Here is a 17,021-nt window from a genome sequence, read left to right as displayed (position 1 = left end):
AGGGCTTGGTCCCTTGGCCCCAGATCATCTTCATCACTCTCCTCTGTACCCTTTCAATTTTATCTACGTCCTTCTTGAAGTGAGGCCTCCAGAACTGCACACAGTACTCCAGGTGTGGTCTGACCAGTGCCGTATACAATGGGACTATGACATCTTGTGATTTTGATGTGATGCCTCTGTTGATACAGCCCAAAATGGCATTTGCCTTTTTTACCGCTGCATCACACTGCCTGCTCATGTTTAGTTTACAATCCACAAGTACCCCAAGGTCTCGTTCACACACAGTGCTACCTAGAAGCATATTTCCCATCTGTCAGGATTGTAGAATCTCTGTCATAAATTAGCCTGAGTTCCTCCATGTCAGTTATATTGCTTGATTGGGCCTGGCGCCTGCTTGCCCCGGCCTTGTAGTTTGTAAGCTATAAAATAGAATAGTGATGTTATGTTAACCTTATCTTGTTATGGGCTCACAGGGTTGTTGTCACCTCTCTCAAGGTTGGGAGTTTAGAATCCTGTTTTGGTTTCACATATGTCTTTCCTCTCAAACCCCCCTCCTTGGGAACTGTCAAGTTTTGGGCGGGAGAAATGTATTGATAAGCTGAGGCAAATCTGGCCTCTGGTCAGATTTGACTTTCAGTCCAATGCGTATAGTGCTAATCAATAAAACTCTTTTCTTTCGAATAAGTTTTTGTTGTGAGTTTCCTGTGCGCCTGACACCATCCAGTAGGCATGCTTTTCATTTTTCTGACCCAGATGCAGAACTTTACACTTATCTTTATTAAATTGCATCTTGTTCTCATTTGCCTGTTTTTCCATTGTGTTCAGATCTCGTTGAACTCTGTCTCTATCTTCCGGTGTATTGGTGTGTGTGTGTGTGTGGGGGGAATCCTTGCTACATCTTCCCTGGCCTTTTCCTCACCTCCTCCCCTCTTGGGCATTTTGCTCTGTCTGTCCTGTTATTTCGCCCTCTCTCCACTGGCGCAAGCAGGAGGCACTTAACACCGCATGGCCACCTCTCTTGCCCAGCAAACCAAAGGAGCAGGGAATGAAGGAGTCCGAGCTGACCTGGCCATCTCTATAACTCTGCTGTCAGCCGGACGGGAAAAGGTCCACCTCGCTGCCTATGATAAGGCAGGTCTGTAAGTGCTAGATGAATGCCGACACAAGAGCGCTACCCGTGCCTCTAGGAAAGAGAAAGATCCACAGAACAAACAATTCCCAGAGAAAGCCTCCAGGAAGGTCCAAGCAGCAGCCAGCTGGCAGTCTCCAAGGGTGTCACATGCAGTGCTCCCGGAGCCCAGGGACTTACTTGAGAGTCTTGACTCCCTCCTGCTGGGCAGCCAGTCCTGCAGCTATAGTGAAGGGCTCCTTCTTCTTATCCAGCTGGACCAAGAAAGGAAAGCAGAGGAACATCAGTGGGACACGCACACGACAGGCAGAGAGTCTGCGGTTTTAGAGCTTGGCGTGAAGGGGAAGTTCAGCATCCATTTCTTTAATTTTTATTATTTTTATTATATTTATTATTTATTATATTTATATATTGCCCTCCCCGAGGGCTCAGGGCGGTTTACAGAAAACAGGAAAAGATACAATTAACATACTGCAATAAATAACAGTAACAGTAATAACAATATAACAATAATAACAAGATCATAACAATTAACATTATAAAATAGAAATTGCGAGAGCCTCAGCTCAACTCTTACTGGGACCCAGTGGGTAAAACCGATTAGTGTTGGCCGTAGGGGGGGGAGCTTGGGGGCCAACTGGAAGCGGGGGTTTGGGTCAACCTAAGCCAAATGCCTGGCGGAGGAGCTCCCTTTGGGTACTCATTTTACCAACCTCGGAAGGATGGAAGGCTGAGTCAACCTTGAGCCGGCTGCTGGGATTGAACTCCCAACCTCATGGGCAGAGCTTTCAGAATGCATGTCAGCTGCCTTACCACTCTGCGCCACAAGAGGCTCTGTGGAACTGTTTAGGTTCTGTTAAAAACAAAAAACTGGCAAGGACAGGCTGTCATCTGTGTCAGCAGCACCTGCTAGAGACTACCAAGCCACAAAATGCCTTGGCAACAGAAGCTGGAGCTGCGGAGTGCCTCGTGGGCACAGACCAGATTTACAACCAGAATGAGGAGACCTCGATTATCACCAGGTAAAAGTTGGCTACAGAAGAGGCATTCTGTTTCACACACGGAGGGGAGTGCCTTCTGCCAAGGGTGAACTAGTCAGCGACACATTTCATAAATACCTATTTTCAATGTACTGACCATTTAAAAGACAGCCCCATTTAATCAAGGAAGATGTATTTGCTCAGTTAAAATGGATACATTGCTTAATCAATAAATGCTGCCGGCTTGAAAATGAGCAAAAGGGCTGTTTATGCCACCGTGACGGGGCTGAGATTGCAGTTTGGTCACAGAATTGAGTGGGTGTGCAACGCAAAGGGAGCTCCGGAGAAAACAGGGTTGCACTTACCTGTAACTGTTGTTCATCGAGTGGTCTTCTGTGCAGTCCCACATGGGTTCTGCGGAATCGCAGGCCTGCCACGGAGAGGAACTCACAAGCTTTATACATATAAAATTCTAGAAGCTCCCAAGAGTGCTCACCCCTCCCCCACAGAGGGTGACTTTCCCGCCCAAAGTCACATGATATGGGAGGGGTCAGCACTCTCCGCTCAGTTCTCCTTCCTGCCACCGGAACAGGCAAGTCAATCCATTATCAGCGGCCCACAGTGGGGAAGGAGGGAGGGTTGTGTGACTGCACAGAAGACCACTCGATGAACAACAGTTACAGGTAAGTGCAACCTTGTTTTCATCTCCGTGGCTCCTGCGCAGTCCCACATGGGAGACTAGCAAGATCACGCACCCTGGAGGTGGGTGTGGGCTTACATAGCGGAAAAATGGATTGAATCCACTTTACCCACAGAACCTCTCTCCAGGAGTTGACATCTATAACATAGTGGTGGACAAATGTGGATCAACTGGAAAAAGTTTTTCACAGTCAGAGTAGTTCAGCAGTGGAATAGGCTGCCTAAGGAGGTGGTGAGCTCCCCCTCACTGGCAGTCTTCAAGCAAAGGTTGGATACACACTTTTCTTGGATGCTTTAGGATGCTTAGGGCTAATCCTGCGTTGAGCAGGGGGTTGGACTAGATGGCCTGTATGGCCCCTTCCAACTCTATGATTCTATGATTCTATGATCATTGATCAGGTCACTCCACTGCAGATGTCTATTAGAGGCAATCCAGCCAAGAAGACGGCAGAAAAAAACTCTGAGCACATGTAATTCAGAGAGATACCAATAGGGCCATCTACTTCAGGCAAAGCTTGTCAATTTATGGAAATATCATTCAACATGATAATATCTGTACTGAGGCCCTTCTACACATTCATGGATCAGTAAGGCAAGTAAGGATTTCTACATTGCCTGGATCAGCCCATTCCATTATTTATTTATTTAAACAAGGCCGCTAATATTTAAAACAGTGGCCCATAATATCAGAGTTCTGAGTCATTCGCCTCTCCTTCTGAGGTAAAATTTCTCTTCTGCTTGCTGACCAGTCCTTGCTCAGAGGTGGCAGGAAGGAGAACTGAGCGGAGAGTGCTGACCCCTCCCATATCACGTGACTTTGGGCGGGAAAGTCACCCTCTGGGGGGGAGGGGGGAGCACTCTTGGGAGCTTCTAGAATTTTTATATGTATAAAGCTTGCGAGTTCCTCTCCGTGGCAGGCCTAAGATTCCGCAGATAATTAATTACTATTTTTGGTATAGGTCTATTGGACCTGAAAAAAATCTTGAAAAATACCCATATGGTATGGAGATTTTAAAATTTATTTTGAACCAAGAAGAAAAATAGCAGTAAAAAAAAAGGCCACCCAATCCTGGGTCTGACTTGACTTCTCCTGCCCCCCAAGCTTCAACCAAGCACAAAGTCTGGCCCGTGGGGACCAACACCTGGGCCTGGTTTCTGCGGCAGCCGAGTTCCCACCCGCCTGCACGAGAAGCCCAAGCCCAGGACGGCAGGAACAGCCTCTCCCTCACAAGCACAGCTGAGCCTCAGGCTGTCTTCTGCCATCTCTTTAAGCCTTTAGAAGCCTGACAAATCACTGAGAGGTAGGACCAATCTGTTTCCCCACCCTCCACTTTTCTAGCCGGTAATTCCCAAGGAGGATATTTTCAGGATTTTTTTCCTGAGAAAACCAAGACCCATTTGGGAAGCCAAAAAAGGGTGGATTTTTGGCTCTGGTATCCCTGAATGCACCCCCTAGATCCCACCTGCCCGACCCTCCCATGGTTCCTTCCTGGTTCCCATTCCAGAGCTGTGGGTTCCTGTTCCCCTGGGCCCTTCTTACCTCCCCTAGCATGTTGATGGCCACATTCACTGTGGCCAAAAGGGTCCCAAAAGAAGGGGCGACTTCTGAATCAAAGGCTGGAGTTGTGAAGCTCAGCACAAAAAGAATGTTGTACTCCGCGAGGTCCAGCGACTGCAACACAAAGGCAGGCCAGTCAGAGCCATGAAATCCAAAGCAGGTCATCTCACAAGCCAAGAGCTTTTTAAAGCATCACCAGAGACAAGAGACAAGGATTAGCTATTTCAGGATTTCACAGATCAGAAGGAAGCATCCAGAGAGATCCAATCTGAGCTACGGCAGGGGGCTTGTTCTCAACCTATGCCCAGGCAGTGCTGCTTCTGACCAAATGCAGGAACCAACAGCAAGGGAGACAACAGGCCAGGGCGGAAGCTTTTGACTGATAGGAACAGATGCTCCTGTATACCGAAGTATCCCTACATCAAGAAAACTAGCATGCCAGGGAGAAGGGTACTAGCTTTCTAGCTCCCCATCCTGCTCATTTTCTGCAACCCTTTTGTCTGGAGAAGTATCCAATCAGTTTGAATAAGTCTGGAGAAGTATCCAATCACCTAGCTGCCCAGCTCAGTGAGAATCAGACCCGACATCCCTGTGAAAAACAGGGAGGACCACTATTTGCTTGTCTTTATAAAGCAATGGGCTTCAGGAAAATGCACCCTGATTTGCACGGAAGGGGGCAATCTGGGCTTTCACCACAATAGTGACCAGGAAATCTTGCAGAGAGGGAAACCAAATCCAGCAAGTTTGCAAGATGAGTTGCTTGAGCCAACTTGGTGGCGTGCCTGTGCCTCTTCCAGCACAGGTCCCAACCCAAAACATATGACAACAAACAGAAAGGGGTGGTTTTGCACAGTGGCCATGAGCCTGAGTGTCGAGCAGGAAATGCCAAGTTCCAAACTCACTCCAGCCATGAATTTAGGAGAGGCCTTGAGCAGGCTGCCCACGCTCAACCTCCGTGCACAAGATAACCCTCCTCTCTTACTCTGACAAGCCTGGCCTAAGGATAACCAAATGCACTTAGGACAGTCAAGAGCCCACATATTCTAAGCTGAGGCTTGAACAGGCCAAGTGGATAAAGACCTCATCATGCCATTCAGACAAATTTAGAAAATCTCACGTTTGTGGAGAGAAGCTGGGGGGGGAAGGGGGGGCCATGTAGCATGAACTCGCAAGCAAAACCACAGGTGCTCATGCACGACACGACGTCCATCCATGTTTGCCACATGGACACCATGTTTGCCACATGTTTCCCACAGGGGCCTATAGCCATCCTCCTCCCCGCCTGGCTTCCCGTACCTGGTCAAGGAGGATCTGGCAGATGTCCGGGGTGAAATGGCGCAGAGCGGCGAGGGACTTGCTGAGGATTTTCAGGAGGCTGTACTGCACCATGCGCAGTGCCTTTTGCTCAGCGGCTTCTGTCTCTGAGCTTGGGGGCTTGGAGGAGGTGTGGGGAACCCGCTGGACTCGAGGCATGACAGCAGAGGGCAGGGACTCCCCATTCTTCGTCTGGAAAGGAAAATAGGAGCACAAGTGAGACAAGTGAGTGGGGACAGAGCCTAAGGCCATGTTTTCTCTTGCTAGGCAAGGGAGGAGGGGTCGCATACAAAATTGCTGCTTTCTGATTTTCTGCACAGCCAGTGCAAAGGCAAAAAACTGTCCTGCAAAAAAGGGGCGGAAAAGAAGACGGGGCCAGATTTTAGTAATTTGAACGGCAGCCACGTTTTGGTTATGTGGGATTTTTCTGCAGTATGTGTATTTTACATCTGACTCTCCTTCTTTGGTGTGGAAAACAACCATCAAGGAACATACTGACACATCACAAAACTTTTCAGCCTTTAGCAAGAGCTTTTGGAAATCTGTGTTCCCAAAGCTGTTCCCCTTGATGCTGGACACGCTAATGCTCAAATGAAATAGGAAAAGGCCAAAGAACTTATACCAGGTCTAATGTCAGTTGGGTGGCTCCCCATGCAGAACAGTTACTTAAAGCAGGGAGCTGGAACTGACCTGCTAATCAGGGAGAATCAATGGACCGATCTGCACTGGACTTGGCATATACAAGGCTTGGACTTTTTTTTTGGGGGGGGGGGGAGACAGAAGACACAGCCCCCACCTGACAATAAGCAAGACAGACCAGTACTGATCAACGGCTTCACTGGGCACGTATCCCTCACCTGGAAGAACTAAGGCAGAGGTGGCCAAACTTAGATCTTCAGTTGTCCAAGGACTACAAGCGTGCTGGCAGGAGCTCATGCTAAATGTAGTCCAGGGACAGCTGGAGCCGCAGTTTGGCCACCCCTGAATTAAAACACGGCTCCCAGTCAAGTGTGGAACTGCACGTCTGACACGTAACTGCTCTGGCCTTCAGGTGGACAACCATGCCACCAGAGAAATAAAGGACAGTTTCATGCACACAGAAAACTAGCATTTCAGGTACAAGACTTGCTAGAATCTCTCGCTGGCATGCTAGTTGTTTATGTGCAGGGAACATTTTAATGGAGTCTCACTCCCATCATCTGCTGTCTGAAGTAATACAGCACCAAACCAGGTTTACCGCCATTGTGAGAAGTGAGTCCCTCACTTTCTTACCTGTAGATAGTGCTGAAGCATTTTTCGGCTATGCAAAAGGGAGGTGCAGGCCTGGCACAAGTAACACAAGTTCACCTGAAACATACCAGAAGCAAAAATGCTTGACCTCAAATGCACATCTGTAAAATGGGCATTATGCCAAAAGAGAAAGTAAAGCAGCCTGCACCCTAAAAGAGCCCTGCGAGTTACGAAGCCTTAACAAACAGCTACTGAAGGGTAAGTCCCATTGGCAAGCTCTCCTCCCAAGTCATGGGTGCTGCCGTGTCCACCAGCATGACGGAAAACCTGAGGAGGACAGGGACCACAGATTCCCCTTACTTGCACGTCCCCCAAGAGCTGAGGCAGATGGAAATGCCATTCCTTCATGAAGTTGGAAAGCTGGAGGATGAACCCCACGGTGTGATCTGCTTCGTCAAGGCAAGCCAGACTCTGGACCGTCCGGACAGCATTCAGGCACTGCAAAGAGAAACAACACAGACCCCACCCTCAGCCTGACAGCAAAACGGAAGTTGGGGCATTATCTCCCAGGCCTACTGCTGAAGAAGGCATCCTCCAAATCCTACCCCCCTCCCCACTCTTGCAGGTCCTCATTCCCGGCAAGCTTCTTGGGGCAGGGACCCTTTGTTCCTGCTTCCCACAAAGCAAACGTTACTTGCCCCTACATGAGCCTAGATGCTGCCTAATTGCACACAACAGGCTTCACTCCACGGACACTCCAAGATGCCCACGTATAAAATACCTGTAGCAAAATACCTGTAGCCTTTGCTGCGACTGCTCCTACCTTTATGGAACAACCTCCCCACTAGGGCTGTGTAAGGCGGAAGCCAAATCAGCCGTTCCAGGAGGCCACGGGAGCCAGTGTGTAACTCGGCGCACACACGCAGGTGCACAGCTCCACACCTGCGTGTGTGCGCCAAGTTACGCACCGTTGCCTGTGTCTCCCCTGCCCCCCCCTGGCCGTGTTGGCCTGGAACGGCCGATTCGGATGCTGCCGCATGCAACTCTACTCCCCACTAAGGCCCAGAGATGTGCAAGGCGTCTCACAGAGGACACAAAACCACCTTATTCCAAGAGGCTTGTGATGTCTTATCATGCACGGAAGCGCAACGCTGTTTTAACTATTCCTTAATGTCGCCCTCCTGGCTTTTATTGTGTTTTAATATTCAAGGAAATCCACGGCATAAATATTCCCAATACTGAATTTATTGATTTCCTGACGAACCTGAAGGATTCTCTCTTGATGAACGCCTACGAAGTCCAAGGCCTCTGTCAGGAAGTTGTACCGGAGGGTCTTCAGAAGGCGCTCCATCAGTGATACGGAGAGACGGTAGACGCCAGGCCAAGAGGGGGCATCCAGAGACTTCCGGGATGAAGCCGGCACCTGCACGCAAGGGCCACGGCAGTGAACATGGACAGTCAGTCGTCTTCAAGAACAAATCAGAAACGGGACTGGCCTCAAGTGACAAATGCACGGGCAGGCTCTAAGAGGGCTCCTTGGGTCACAGTGGCACAAGGGGGGTCTTCAGGAAAGCAGCCAAGCCAGGCAAGGGAGGGATACCCACCTGGCCGGCACCGTTGCTGCTCAGCTGGTACACACTCAGGAGAGGCAAACAGAGGCTCTGCATGATACCCGCTCCGGCCACAGCTGCTGCCCCCTGAAAGAGAACAGGCCATCTATGCAGCTCTGCGTTTATTGATTGATTAGATTTTTATGCCGCCCTCCCTTACGGCTCAGGGTAGTTTACATATAACATTGAGGGGCAATACGTGGAACGACCTAAACATATAACATAGTCAAAAGTAACGTCAACAATAATCCAACGGTGCTTCTAAATCAACACAACTTCAATGGTCTTGATCAACAATATAACAGGATGATAAGGCCCCCAGAGAGGCGAGACTGGTTCAGGCTATGGAGGGGATGTCTGAGAGGGGACCTATGGATGTTGTTGGGTTTGGTCGGTTTCAGGCAAATGCCTGGTGGAGGAGCTCCCTTTAGCAGGCCCTGCAAAATTGCGGGAGTTCAGAGGCAGGGCCCTGATCTCTTCAGGGAGCTCTCAGCATCACCCTCTTGCCTGGAAAGCTCACCGGATACAATCCCACCACTGCCTCTGCAAATGCTACAAAATCTGACCGTGCAGCTGCACAAGGTGCACACTGCCCATCAATGGTCACTTTGAGGTTGATTACCGCTGTAAGGAATCGTTTAAAGTGCTTCGTGAGTTTCATACCCGCATTAAATATCTTCGTGGCACCCATGTTCCAAGGCAGCTCAACCTTGAACACCAGTGCTTGGGCAAATGGCCAGCCCCATTCGTGAGTGGCCACAGTCCGGCTGACTACTTGGAAATTGCAGGCCTAGGAGAAGACCTTGGTCCAACCAAGCAGGGCTCTTTCTGGGGTCAGAAGGGTGGGCTAGAGAGGGAACTAAAGCGTCCTTTTACCACTGCTTGTTCTGACCTTCTCCTGCGGTCAATCCTCAAGGCAGGGGCCATTTCATCTAGATATTCGGCACAGGAAGTTACACCCCAATCAGCTTTAGGAAGCAGCAGTGCCCCCAAATGCAGGAAATGTTGGTGGGGACAGGGCATAAACAGGCGAAGAAACTCTCTGGCTCCCTAATGCGACACCAGCTAGACGCACTGTGTGCAAGGGCATATCAAGATGCTCTCTCACCTGCTGCGTCCTGGCCAAAGTCAACAGCAGGTGTAACGAGGCCTCGGTGAAGTGAAGGTTCTGCTTTGCCCTGAGGCTGATCTCCAGGGTGGTGAAGAGAGTTGGGAGAATTGGGATCTTCCTGGTGACCTGCAGCCAGCAATCACCGTCCTCGTCCACTTCGGAGAGCTCCTTCGCCAGGTGAAGCCCCAGCACACACACCTGCCACAGGAAGGAGCAATGAGAGAGGAGGCCACCCTAAAAGGCAGGTGAATTCTGAGCACCTAATACTGGGGCACGAATCCACTAATACGCCCAGTATCTCCAGAGCGGCTTGAAGGGCTCCCCATTCATTACTCTGCACTCCTTGACAGGACAAGTCTGTTCCCACCCCGGTATGGCAGCCGGAGGCAGGCCTAAGGCCACGCAGTGACTTCACACAAGATTTAAGCCAGGGATTTCTTGCTTTGGAGCACTGACTCCTGGTCATTACGCTCAACCAACTCTTCCCAGGTTTTCGGTGCTTCCCCACCCAACCCTGAAGTGTTGCCTGTTCTATATTCAGAACCTCTACAGCCAGCGTCCCCATTTCAGCAGCTCTCCTTTTTCAGGACTGATGGGGAGGGTAGCAATGTCAGGGTCTTTCTTCCTAGAAAGAGGAAGCTTGCCCTCGTTCCTGTACTGTTTGGAAACAAAGCCCAAATATTTGCAACTAAACCCCTCTCCTTCCCTGCTTTGCTTGCTTTGGCCTCCTTCCATCCATCTGCTGGTTCCCCTGGTGTCAAATGTCAACGGTGTTCTTTGTCAGGCAGGGCCTGTCTTCCTGAACTTGGCTTCTCTTGGCTCCCTTTCAGCAGATTTAAATGAGTCAAAAGGTACTTTGTTTCAGTTATTCTGTCGTATGTTGAAAGTATCTCGTTTACTATGACCAGAGAAAGAGCCTCTTGTGGCGCAGAGTGGTAAGGCAGCAGACATGCAGTCTGAAAGCTCTGCCCATGAGGTTGGGAGTTCAATCCCAGCAGCCGGCTCAAGGTTGACTCAGCCTTCCATCCTTCCGAGGTTGGTAAAATGAGTACCCAAAGGGAGCTCCTCCGCCAGGCATTTGGCTTAGGTTGACCCAAACCCCCGCTTCCAGTTGGCCCCCAAGCTCCCCCCCCTATGAGTACCCAGCTTGCTGAGGGGTAAATGGTAATGTCTGGGGAAGGCACCGGCAAACCACCCCATATTGAGTCTGCCATGAAAACACTAGAGGGCGTCACCCCAAGGGTCAGACATGACTCTGTGCTTGCACAGGGGATACCTTCACCTTTACCTTTTGACCAGAGAGGGGAGAACAAGCTGCAAAATCCCGGGGAACCATCAGTCAGTCAGTCAGTCAGTCGGGGGGTGGTCCCCTACATATGCTATGGTCATCTCCATGAATTCAAATATGATGAATCAGGAGGGGCTGGGGTTCAGGTGGCAGAGCCTCTGCTTTACATGCAGAAAGTCCCAGGCTAGGACCCCGAACAAGGGATACCAGTCAGAACAGACAATATGAGCTAGACTGGCCAATGCACTAACTGGGTATAAAGAAACTTAGGAAGCTCCCAATCAAATCCTGTTCCCACCACACCCTCTTCCCCTGATGACATCGGAAATCACTTGCCCCATCTCGCTGGTCCTTCTGTTTATGCCGGGAGGCATCATCTGTCTCCATGCTGTCCTTGTCGTCCACAGAGTCGCCAGAGGTCAGGCAATGCCGAGTCTGGTCAAAGAGAGCGACGACTTCCTCCTGGAGCGTCTCACACACACTCAGCACCAGCTGGGAATACTGAGGGATGTCACTCACTGCCAGACACAGGGGGGAAGCACAGCACACACACGTCACGCCCTCATTTGGAGCACGGGGAAATCAGTGGCAGAGCAGGAGCCCAGGGATGGAAACAAGCCTACCAGGAAAGCGAATGTAAAACTAGTCAACAGCTATCGTACTCACCTATGGAGAATGACATTCTCAAAAAAGAGAGAGGCAAAGTTCAACGAGCTTAACTGACAGATGAGAGCAAGAGTCCAGTGGCACCTTAAAGACTAACAGAATACCTGAAGAAGTGAGCCGTGACCCACAACAGCTCCTCCCCAGCCACAAATTTTGTCGTCTGGACGCTTGCTCATTTCTTCTCTTACAGACTGACTGGCATGGCTGCCCATCTTGAAAGATTAGAAGAATCTGACAGTTTAAAGCAGGGGTGGCCAAACTGTGGTACTCCAGATGTCCATGGACTACAATTCCCAAGAGCCCATGCCAGCATAGCAGGGGCTCATGGGAATTGTAGTCCATGGACATCTGGAGAGCATGTTTGGTCACCCCTGGCTTAAAGACTAACAATTTTACTGCAGCTTTGTTGAGGCATGACCTTTCAAGACTCAAAGTTCCCTTTGTCAGCCCTTTAACCCTGGAATGCTCCTACCCAGAAAAACTTGCTGGTGTTTCAAGCACTCTTGGACTCAAAGCCAGGAGCAGGGGTAGTCAAACTGCGGCCCTCCAGATGTCCATGGACTACAATTCCCAGGAGCCCCTGCCAGCAAATGCTGGCAGGGGCTCCTGGGAATTGTAGTCCATGGACATCTGGAGGGCCGCAGTTTGACTACCCCTGGCCAGGAGGTTCCACTACAGAACAACACAACGATCCTCTGAAACTAATCTGATGCAGCATCAGCCACAATAACAGACAGTGAAAGCTTACACTAAAGTAAACTGTGATCTCTTTTAACAAACAGCTGGCAGCCCATTCAACATCAAGCACCAGTGTGGTTGGGAGACAGAGCAGGGAGACGTAAAAACATAAGAGAATTCACAGGCCATCTATACCTTGTGGCTAAGAGCCACTCAGGGACCCCTGTTCCATATAAGAACATAACAGAAGCCATGTTGAATCAGGCCCATGGCCTGACCCTAACGGCCAATGGTCTGATCCAGTCCTGTGCTAAACAGTAGGCAAAACCCAGCAGGGTCAAAACTCTAGAACAGGGGTAGTCAACCTATGGTCCTCCAGATGTTTATGGACTACAATTCCCATGAGCCCCTGCCAGCAAATGCTGGCAAGGGCTCATGGGAATTGTAGTCCATGGACATCTGGAGGACCACAGGTTGACTACCCCTGTTCAAGAAGCACTTCCACTCTTGCCCCCTCCAAACACCAAGAATACAGAACATCCCTGCCCCATTATTAGCCTTATGGCTAACAGCCCCTGATGCATGTCCCTGATGCCCCTGATGCATGTCTTCTTCACCACCTGTTCTAGTCCCTTGGGAGAATCGTTCTCTTCCTATACATCATATGAAGTCAAGCAATGCTGGCAGACATAGGGATAAAATCTAATAAACGAATAAAAAGAACAAACAATTGTAGAGCAACAGGACAGGGCTCTTTTGCAGAATGCGCTGTCATGCAGGCTCTGAAACTGGCACTCCCCCTCACCTTTCACCTCCCGCATCTGCAGGACCATGATGAGAGCAGCGAACAGTCTGGCTTTGGTTCTCTCCATCAGCTCCTGGTCAGCATGCAGCACTCCATCCAGGATCTGGGTCAGGGAGTTTATGATTTCATCCACAGAGCCCAACTCTCTGAGGACGAGACAAGAGGGAGAAGGAAAACAATATACCTCTCAGCTGTTCCAGGATGGCTACCACCTCATGCCTGGGCCCCACCAGCCATCATTCATGTGGCACTTTGAGAACAATGATGCTGAATGTTAAACTTGCCGGGGACATCATGACGAACCAGCAGAGACCACCGACCACCTGCACCAATCAAGAGGGCTCTCTGAGAGCCAGCGTGGTGTCGTGGTTAAGAGAAGAAGCCTCCAATCTGGCGTTCTGGTTTTAATTCCCCTGTCCTTCTCCACAGGCAGCCAACTGGGTGACCTTGGGCCAGCCACAGTTTTATCTGAGCTCTCTCAGCCCCACCTACCTCACTGGTTGTGGGAAGAGGAAGAATAAGTGTTTGTAAGCCACTTTGAGACTCCTTTGGGTAGTGAAAAGCGTGGTATAAAAAGCCAGCACTGCTGCTGCTGCTGCTTCCACGAAGAACCTATCTCATGTCTGCTAGTACAATGGCCATTCATACCAGCTGCCAGATCCTGCCTGGGATCCCCTCCCCCTTTTCTTTGCAAGTAGAAGAGATGGTCCCTTGGCCAGAAACAAAATAGAGGGCATTCCTACCTACTTGGACCTCCCTTCACTGGAAGCAGCCGAGGGGCTCCTCTGCAGCAAAGTTATTCTCTACACTGTAGGGACGTACTAGGGACACATGGCAAGAGCTGCCCTCGCAGGGATACGATGCATGGGGTGAGAGGGAGGAGTCACAAGACAGAATACAACAGCATCAACAGTGCTACGAAGAAGTGCAGTCTTCAGACAGTTCCTCCCCGTTTCTAAAACAGCAGGTTTATATTTCCCTGTAGACAGACATGAATAATAACGTGCTGCAAATACGCCCCAATCTTAAAAAAGAGGGGGGGAGTGAGAGAGGCAACATCCAGTTGCAAACTCTTGCTGCCCTGTAAATGTCCCCCATCCCGAGGTTCCTTGATGGGTGGTGAAGATTAGCAATGGCAACAGCGGGGCAGTTCCTCAAGGGGGTGGGAAGCGTCACTGGTCACGAGGGCCGTAACAGTGACTTTGAAGCTGCCATCAGCCCACCGTGCTTCCCTTCTCATGCTGCAGCTGCAGCCCCAACCCCCCTGCACCTCTCTCCTCTCCCACAGCCTCTCCTTCTCTTCCGGAGATCTTCATCATGCCTCCTGTGAGAGACCTACCTTTTCCACTGCCTGAGCAGGATTAACAGCAGGGTACACAGCATGGATCCCAGCTGGAGGCAGCACACCGAGGTTGGGACCAGCAACTGCAGAGAGAGACTCTATTGGTAGGCAGCCCCTGCATGGCTAAGCGAGAACATGGTTGGCTGACACTCTGGAGCCCTGAGCCCTAAAGGACAACTGTCAACTACTTTAAGAAACTCTTTGCAAGCGTCTCTGGGAACAGAGAGCTCCAAGTCCTAACCGGCCCACACGCCTTTATAGCAGCAGCGTCCTGCTCCACATCTTGTCAGGCAAGCTGCAGTCCAGGAGCTTCAGGCACTTTTACCCCACCTGGTAGGAGTCCTAGAGCATCCTGGAAGAGCATAAGATTCAAGAGCTGACACTTACCAAAGCCTTGGTTCCACTCAGGACCTCCAGAAACAGCTGCTGGACATCAGAGTCATTCAAGTGCATTATGTCAGCCTGATGAGGGCAGAAGTTGTGGGAGAAGGCATCTTTGACAGCCAGTCACCACATCCAGAAATAGTTCAGAGCAAAGCATGCAAGTGTCTCTAACTAGATCACTTCCAGAGCAGGAACCACTGATGATTTCCTCACTCAAACCACAAGCTTCCTCTTTTAAAAATTTGCTTGAAGTCTTTGTGGTTGAAAGTGAAATATGTTGACAGTTTTTATTAAAGAACCAAATCACAATAGGAAGATTTGGAAGGACCCAGAAGACCCCTTCTTTCCTTGCCTGAAGACAGTCTTCACCCATCTCCCATACCCCCCCCCTTAAGGCTGGATCCGAGTTTTGCAGTTCCCAAGTTCACTGAAGAACAAGTCACTTGTATTACACATTCACAGAACAGATTTGCCTGTGAACTCCAATAAGGGAACAACTGCTGGATTTAGTTGTGTCTGCTACAATACCGCTTCACCCCCAATCATATATCATTTAATAAGCCACAAAGGGCTTCCCAATTGCCCTCCTCCTCCTGCTTGAGCCCATAAGGACAGGCAGCAAGGGATCCTTACGTGGCTGGTGGAAATGATCAGCATCATCCGCCATGCTGAGATCAGCATCTGGTACTCTGCCATGGAGGCACAGCTGTTGCCCTCTGCCTCTGCCACGTGGAATGCCAGGGCCTTCACATAGCCTGACCAGTAAGCAAAGCGCTTCTCCGTGGAAAACTTCTTCAGTGTGTCTTTCAGTGACTGGTCCAGAGAACCCCTGGAAGGTGAGGAGATGCGGCACTTTTTCACTGCCCTTCTCCCTCCAGAGGCAGTCAGGCCGTTAGGAAGCACGCTTGCCCACCCCGGCAGGGACACAATTTACGACCGTACTCCAGGCAAGGAATCTGGGAGGGACCACTGATGTCTCATTAACTCTGGAGGCACAGGTAAAGAGGGTAGCTTGCCAAGCATTTTCCCATCTTCGCCAAGCTCAGCTACTAGCACCCTACCTGTCCCCAGGTGATCCATGCAGCAGTCACCTCCAGAATAGATTTATGTACCGTATTTGCCGGCGTATAAGACGACTGGGCGTATAAGACGACCCCCCAACATTTCCACTCAAAATACAGTACTATGGGCCACTATATCCCACTGGCACCAGCTATGTCTATCCCAACTGAAGTGCACCCGGCGTATAAGACGACCCCCCCACTTGGAGGCATGTTTTTCAGGGGCGAAAGTAGTCTTATACGCCAGCAAATACTGTAACTCACTCTATGCAGGCCTGCCCTTTTCCTTGATCCGGAAATTGCAGCTGGTACAAAATGCAGCTGCTAGGGTCCTCACAGAACACTGCGGAGGGCCCATATCCAGCCTGTGTGGAGGTAGCTGCATTGGTTGCCAGCTGCTGCCAAGATCTAGTTCAAGGTTTTGGCTTTGACTTTTAAGGCCCTCCATGGTCTGGGACCCACATACCTGAGGGACCGTGTGTTGCCCTATGCCCCCTCCAGGGCCTTACGCTCTGCGAGTTCAAACTTCTCAGTCCTGGCCCGTGCCTGGTGGAATGAGCTCCTAGGAGAGCTGCAGTCCCTGCAGGAGCTTCTGGCCTTCTGCAGGGCCTGCAAAATGGACCTCTTCTGCCAGGTCTATAGTTGAGGCTGGGATAGTGAGGAAGATTGGATTACTCCCCCCCCCCTGGTGTTAGGCAGTGGTTAGGCCATCTGCTATCTATGGCAACCCCCTGCCAGGCTGGTTGGGGGCGATGGGAGATCAAGTAATTACCCTCATATTTGTTCCTTTTTTGTTGTTGTATGATTTTGTCATCCTGTTAGTTTTTAATGGGGTTTTATTGGGGTTTTTATTGGACATTTTGTAACATGCCACAAGCCAGTCTCGGGAGTGGCAGGAAATAAATAAATAAATAAATAATAACAATAACAATAACAATAATAAAAATGTTCACCCTGTGGGGAAAGTCTTTTCCAAGCAGACCCTACTTAAAACTCCACTTATATAAACATCCTCAGCCCTTGAACAGAACTGTTAGCATCTCCTGATGTCTCTTGCTCAGCCTTAGAAATTTTTTTCTATTAAGATTTTTGCTTTTTGGTAAAAAAGGTTCTAAAGATTTACGTAAGAAGTACTTATAATGACAATCCCACAGTGCTACCACCCA

General features: G+C 50.0%; 1 protein-coding gene across 3 annotated transcripts in view; it reads right to left on the bottom strand.

Annotated features, from left to right (window-relative positions):
* Positions 1–17,021, bottom strand: part of NUP188 (nucleoporin 188) — a 55,066-nt gene that overhangs the window by 3,083 nt on the left and 34,962 nt on the right. For all 3 annotated transcript variants that reach the window (XM_077306544.1, XM_077306543.1, XM_077306542.1), the window contains exons 30-42: positions 15,428–15,623; positions 14,798–14,872; positions 14,408–14,493; positions 13,069–13,214; positions 11,256–11,437; positions 9,629–9,829; positions 8,515–8,607; positions 8,175–8,333; positions 7,271–7,408; positions 6,953–7,027; positions 5,663–5,872; positions 4,349–4,480; positions 1,310–1,383 (exon numbers count right to left, since the gene is read on the bottom strand). In XM_077306544.1, the coding sequence (XP_077162659.1) occupies positions 1,310–1,383; positions 4,349–4,480; positions 5,663–5,872; positions 6,953–7,027; positions 7,271–7,408; positions 8,175–8,333; positions 8,515–8,607; positions 9,629–9,829; positions 11,256–11,437; positions 13,069–13,214; positions 14,408–14,493; positions 14,798–14,872; positions 15,428–15,623 (1,767 nt within the window). The remainder of the gene's footprint in view (positions 1–1,309; positions 1,384–4,348; positions 4,481–5,662; positions 5,873–6,952; positions 7,028–7,270; positions 7,409–8,174; positions 8,334–8,514; positions 8,608–9,628; positions 9,830–11,255; positions 11,438–13,068; positions 13,215–14,407; positions 14,494–14,797; positions 14,873–15,427; positions 15,624–17,021) is intronic.

This window comes from Paroedura picta, chromosome 12 (assembly GCF_049243985.1).
Source record: "Paroedura picta isolate Pp20150507F chromosome 12, Ppicta_v3.0, whole genome shotgun sequence".
Taxonomy (NCBI): Eukaryota; Metazoa; Chordata; class Lepidosauria; order Squamata; family Gekkonidae; genus Paroedura; species Paroedura picta.
This window is presented reverse-complemented; position numbering and strand designations above follow the sequence as displayed.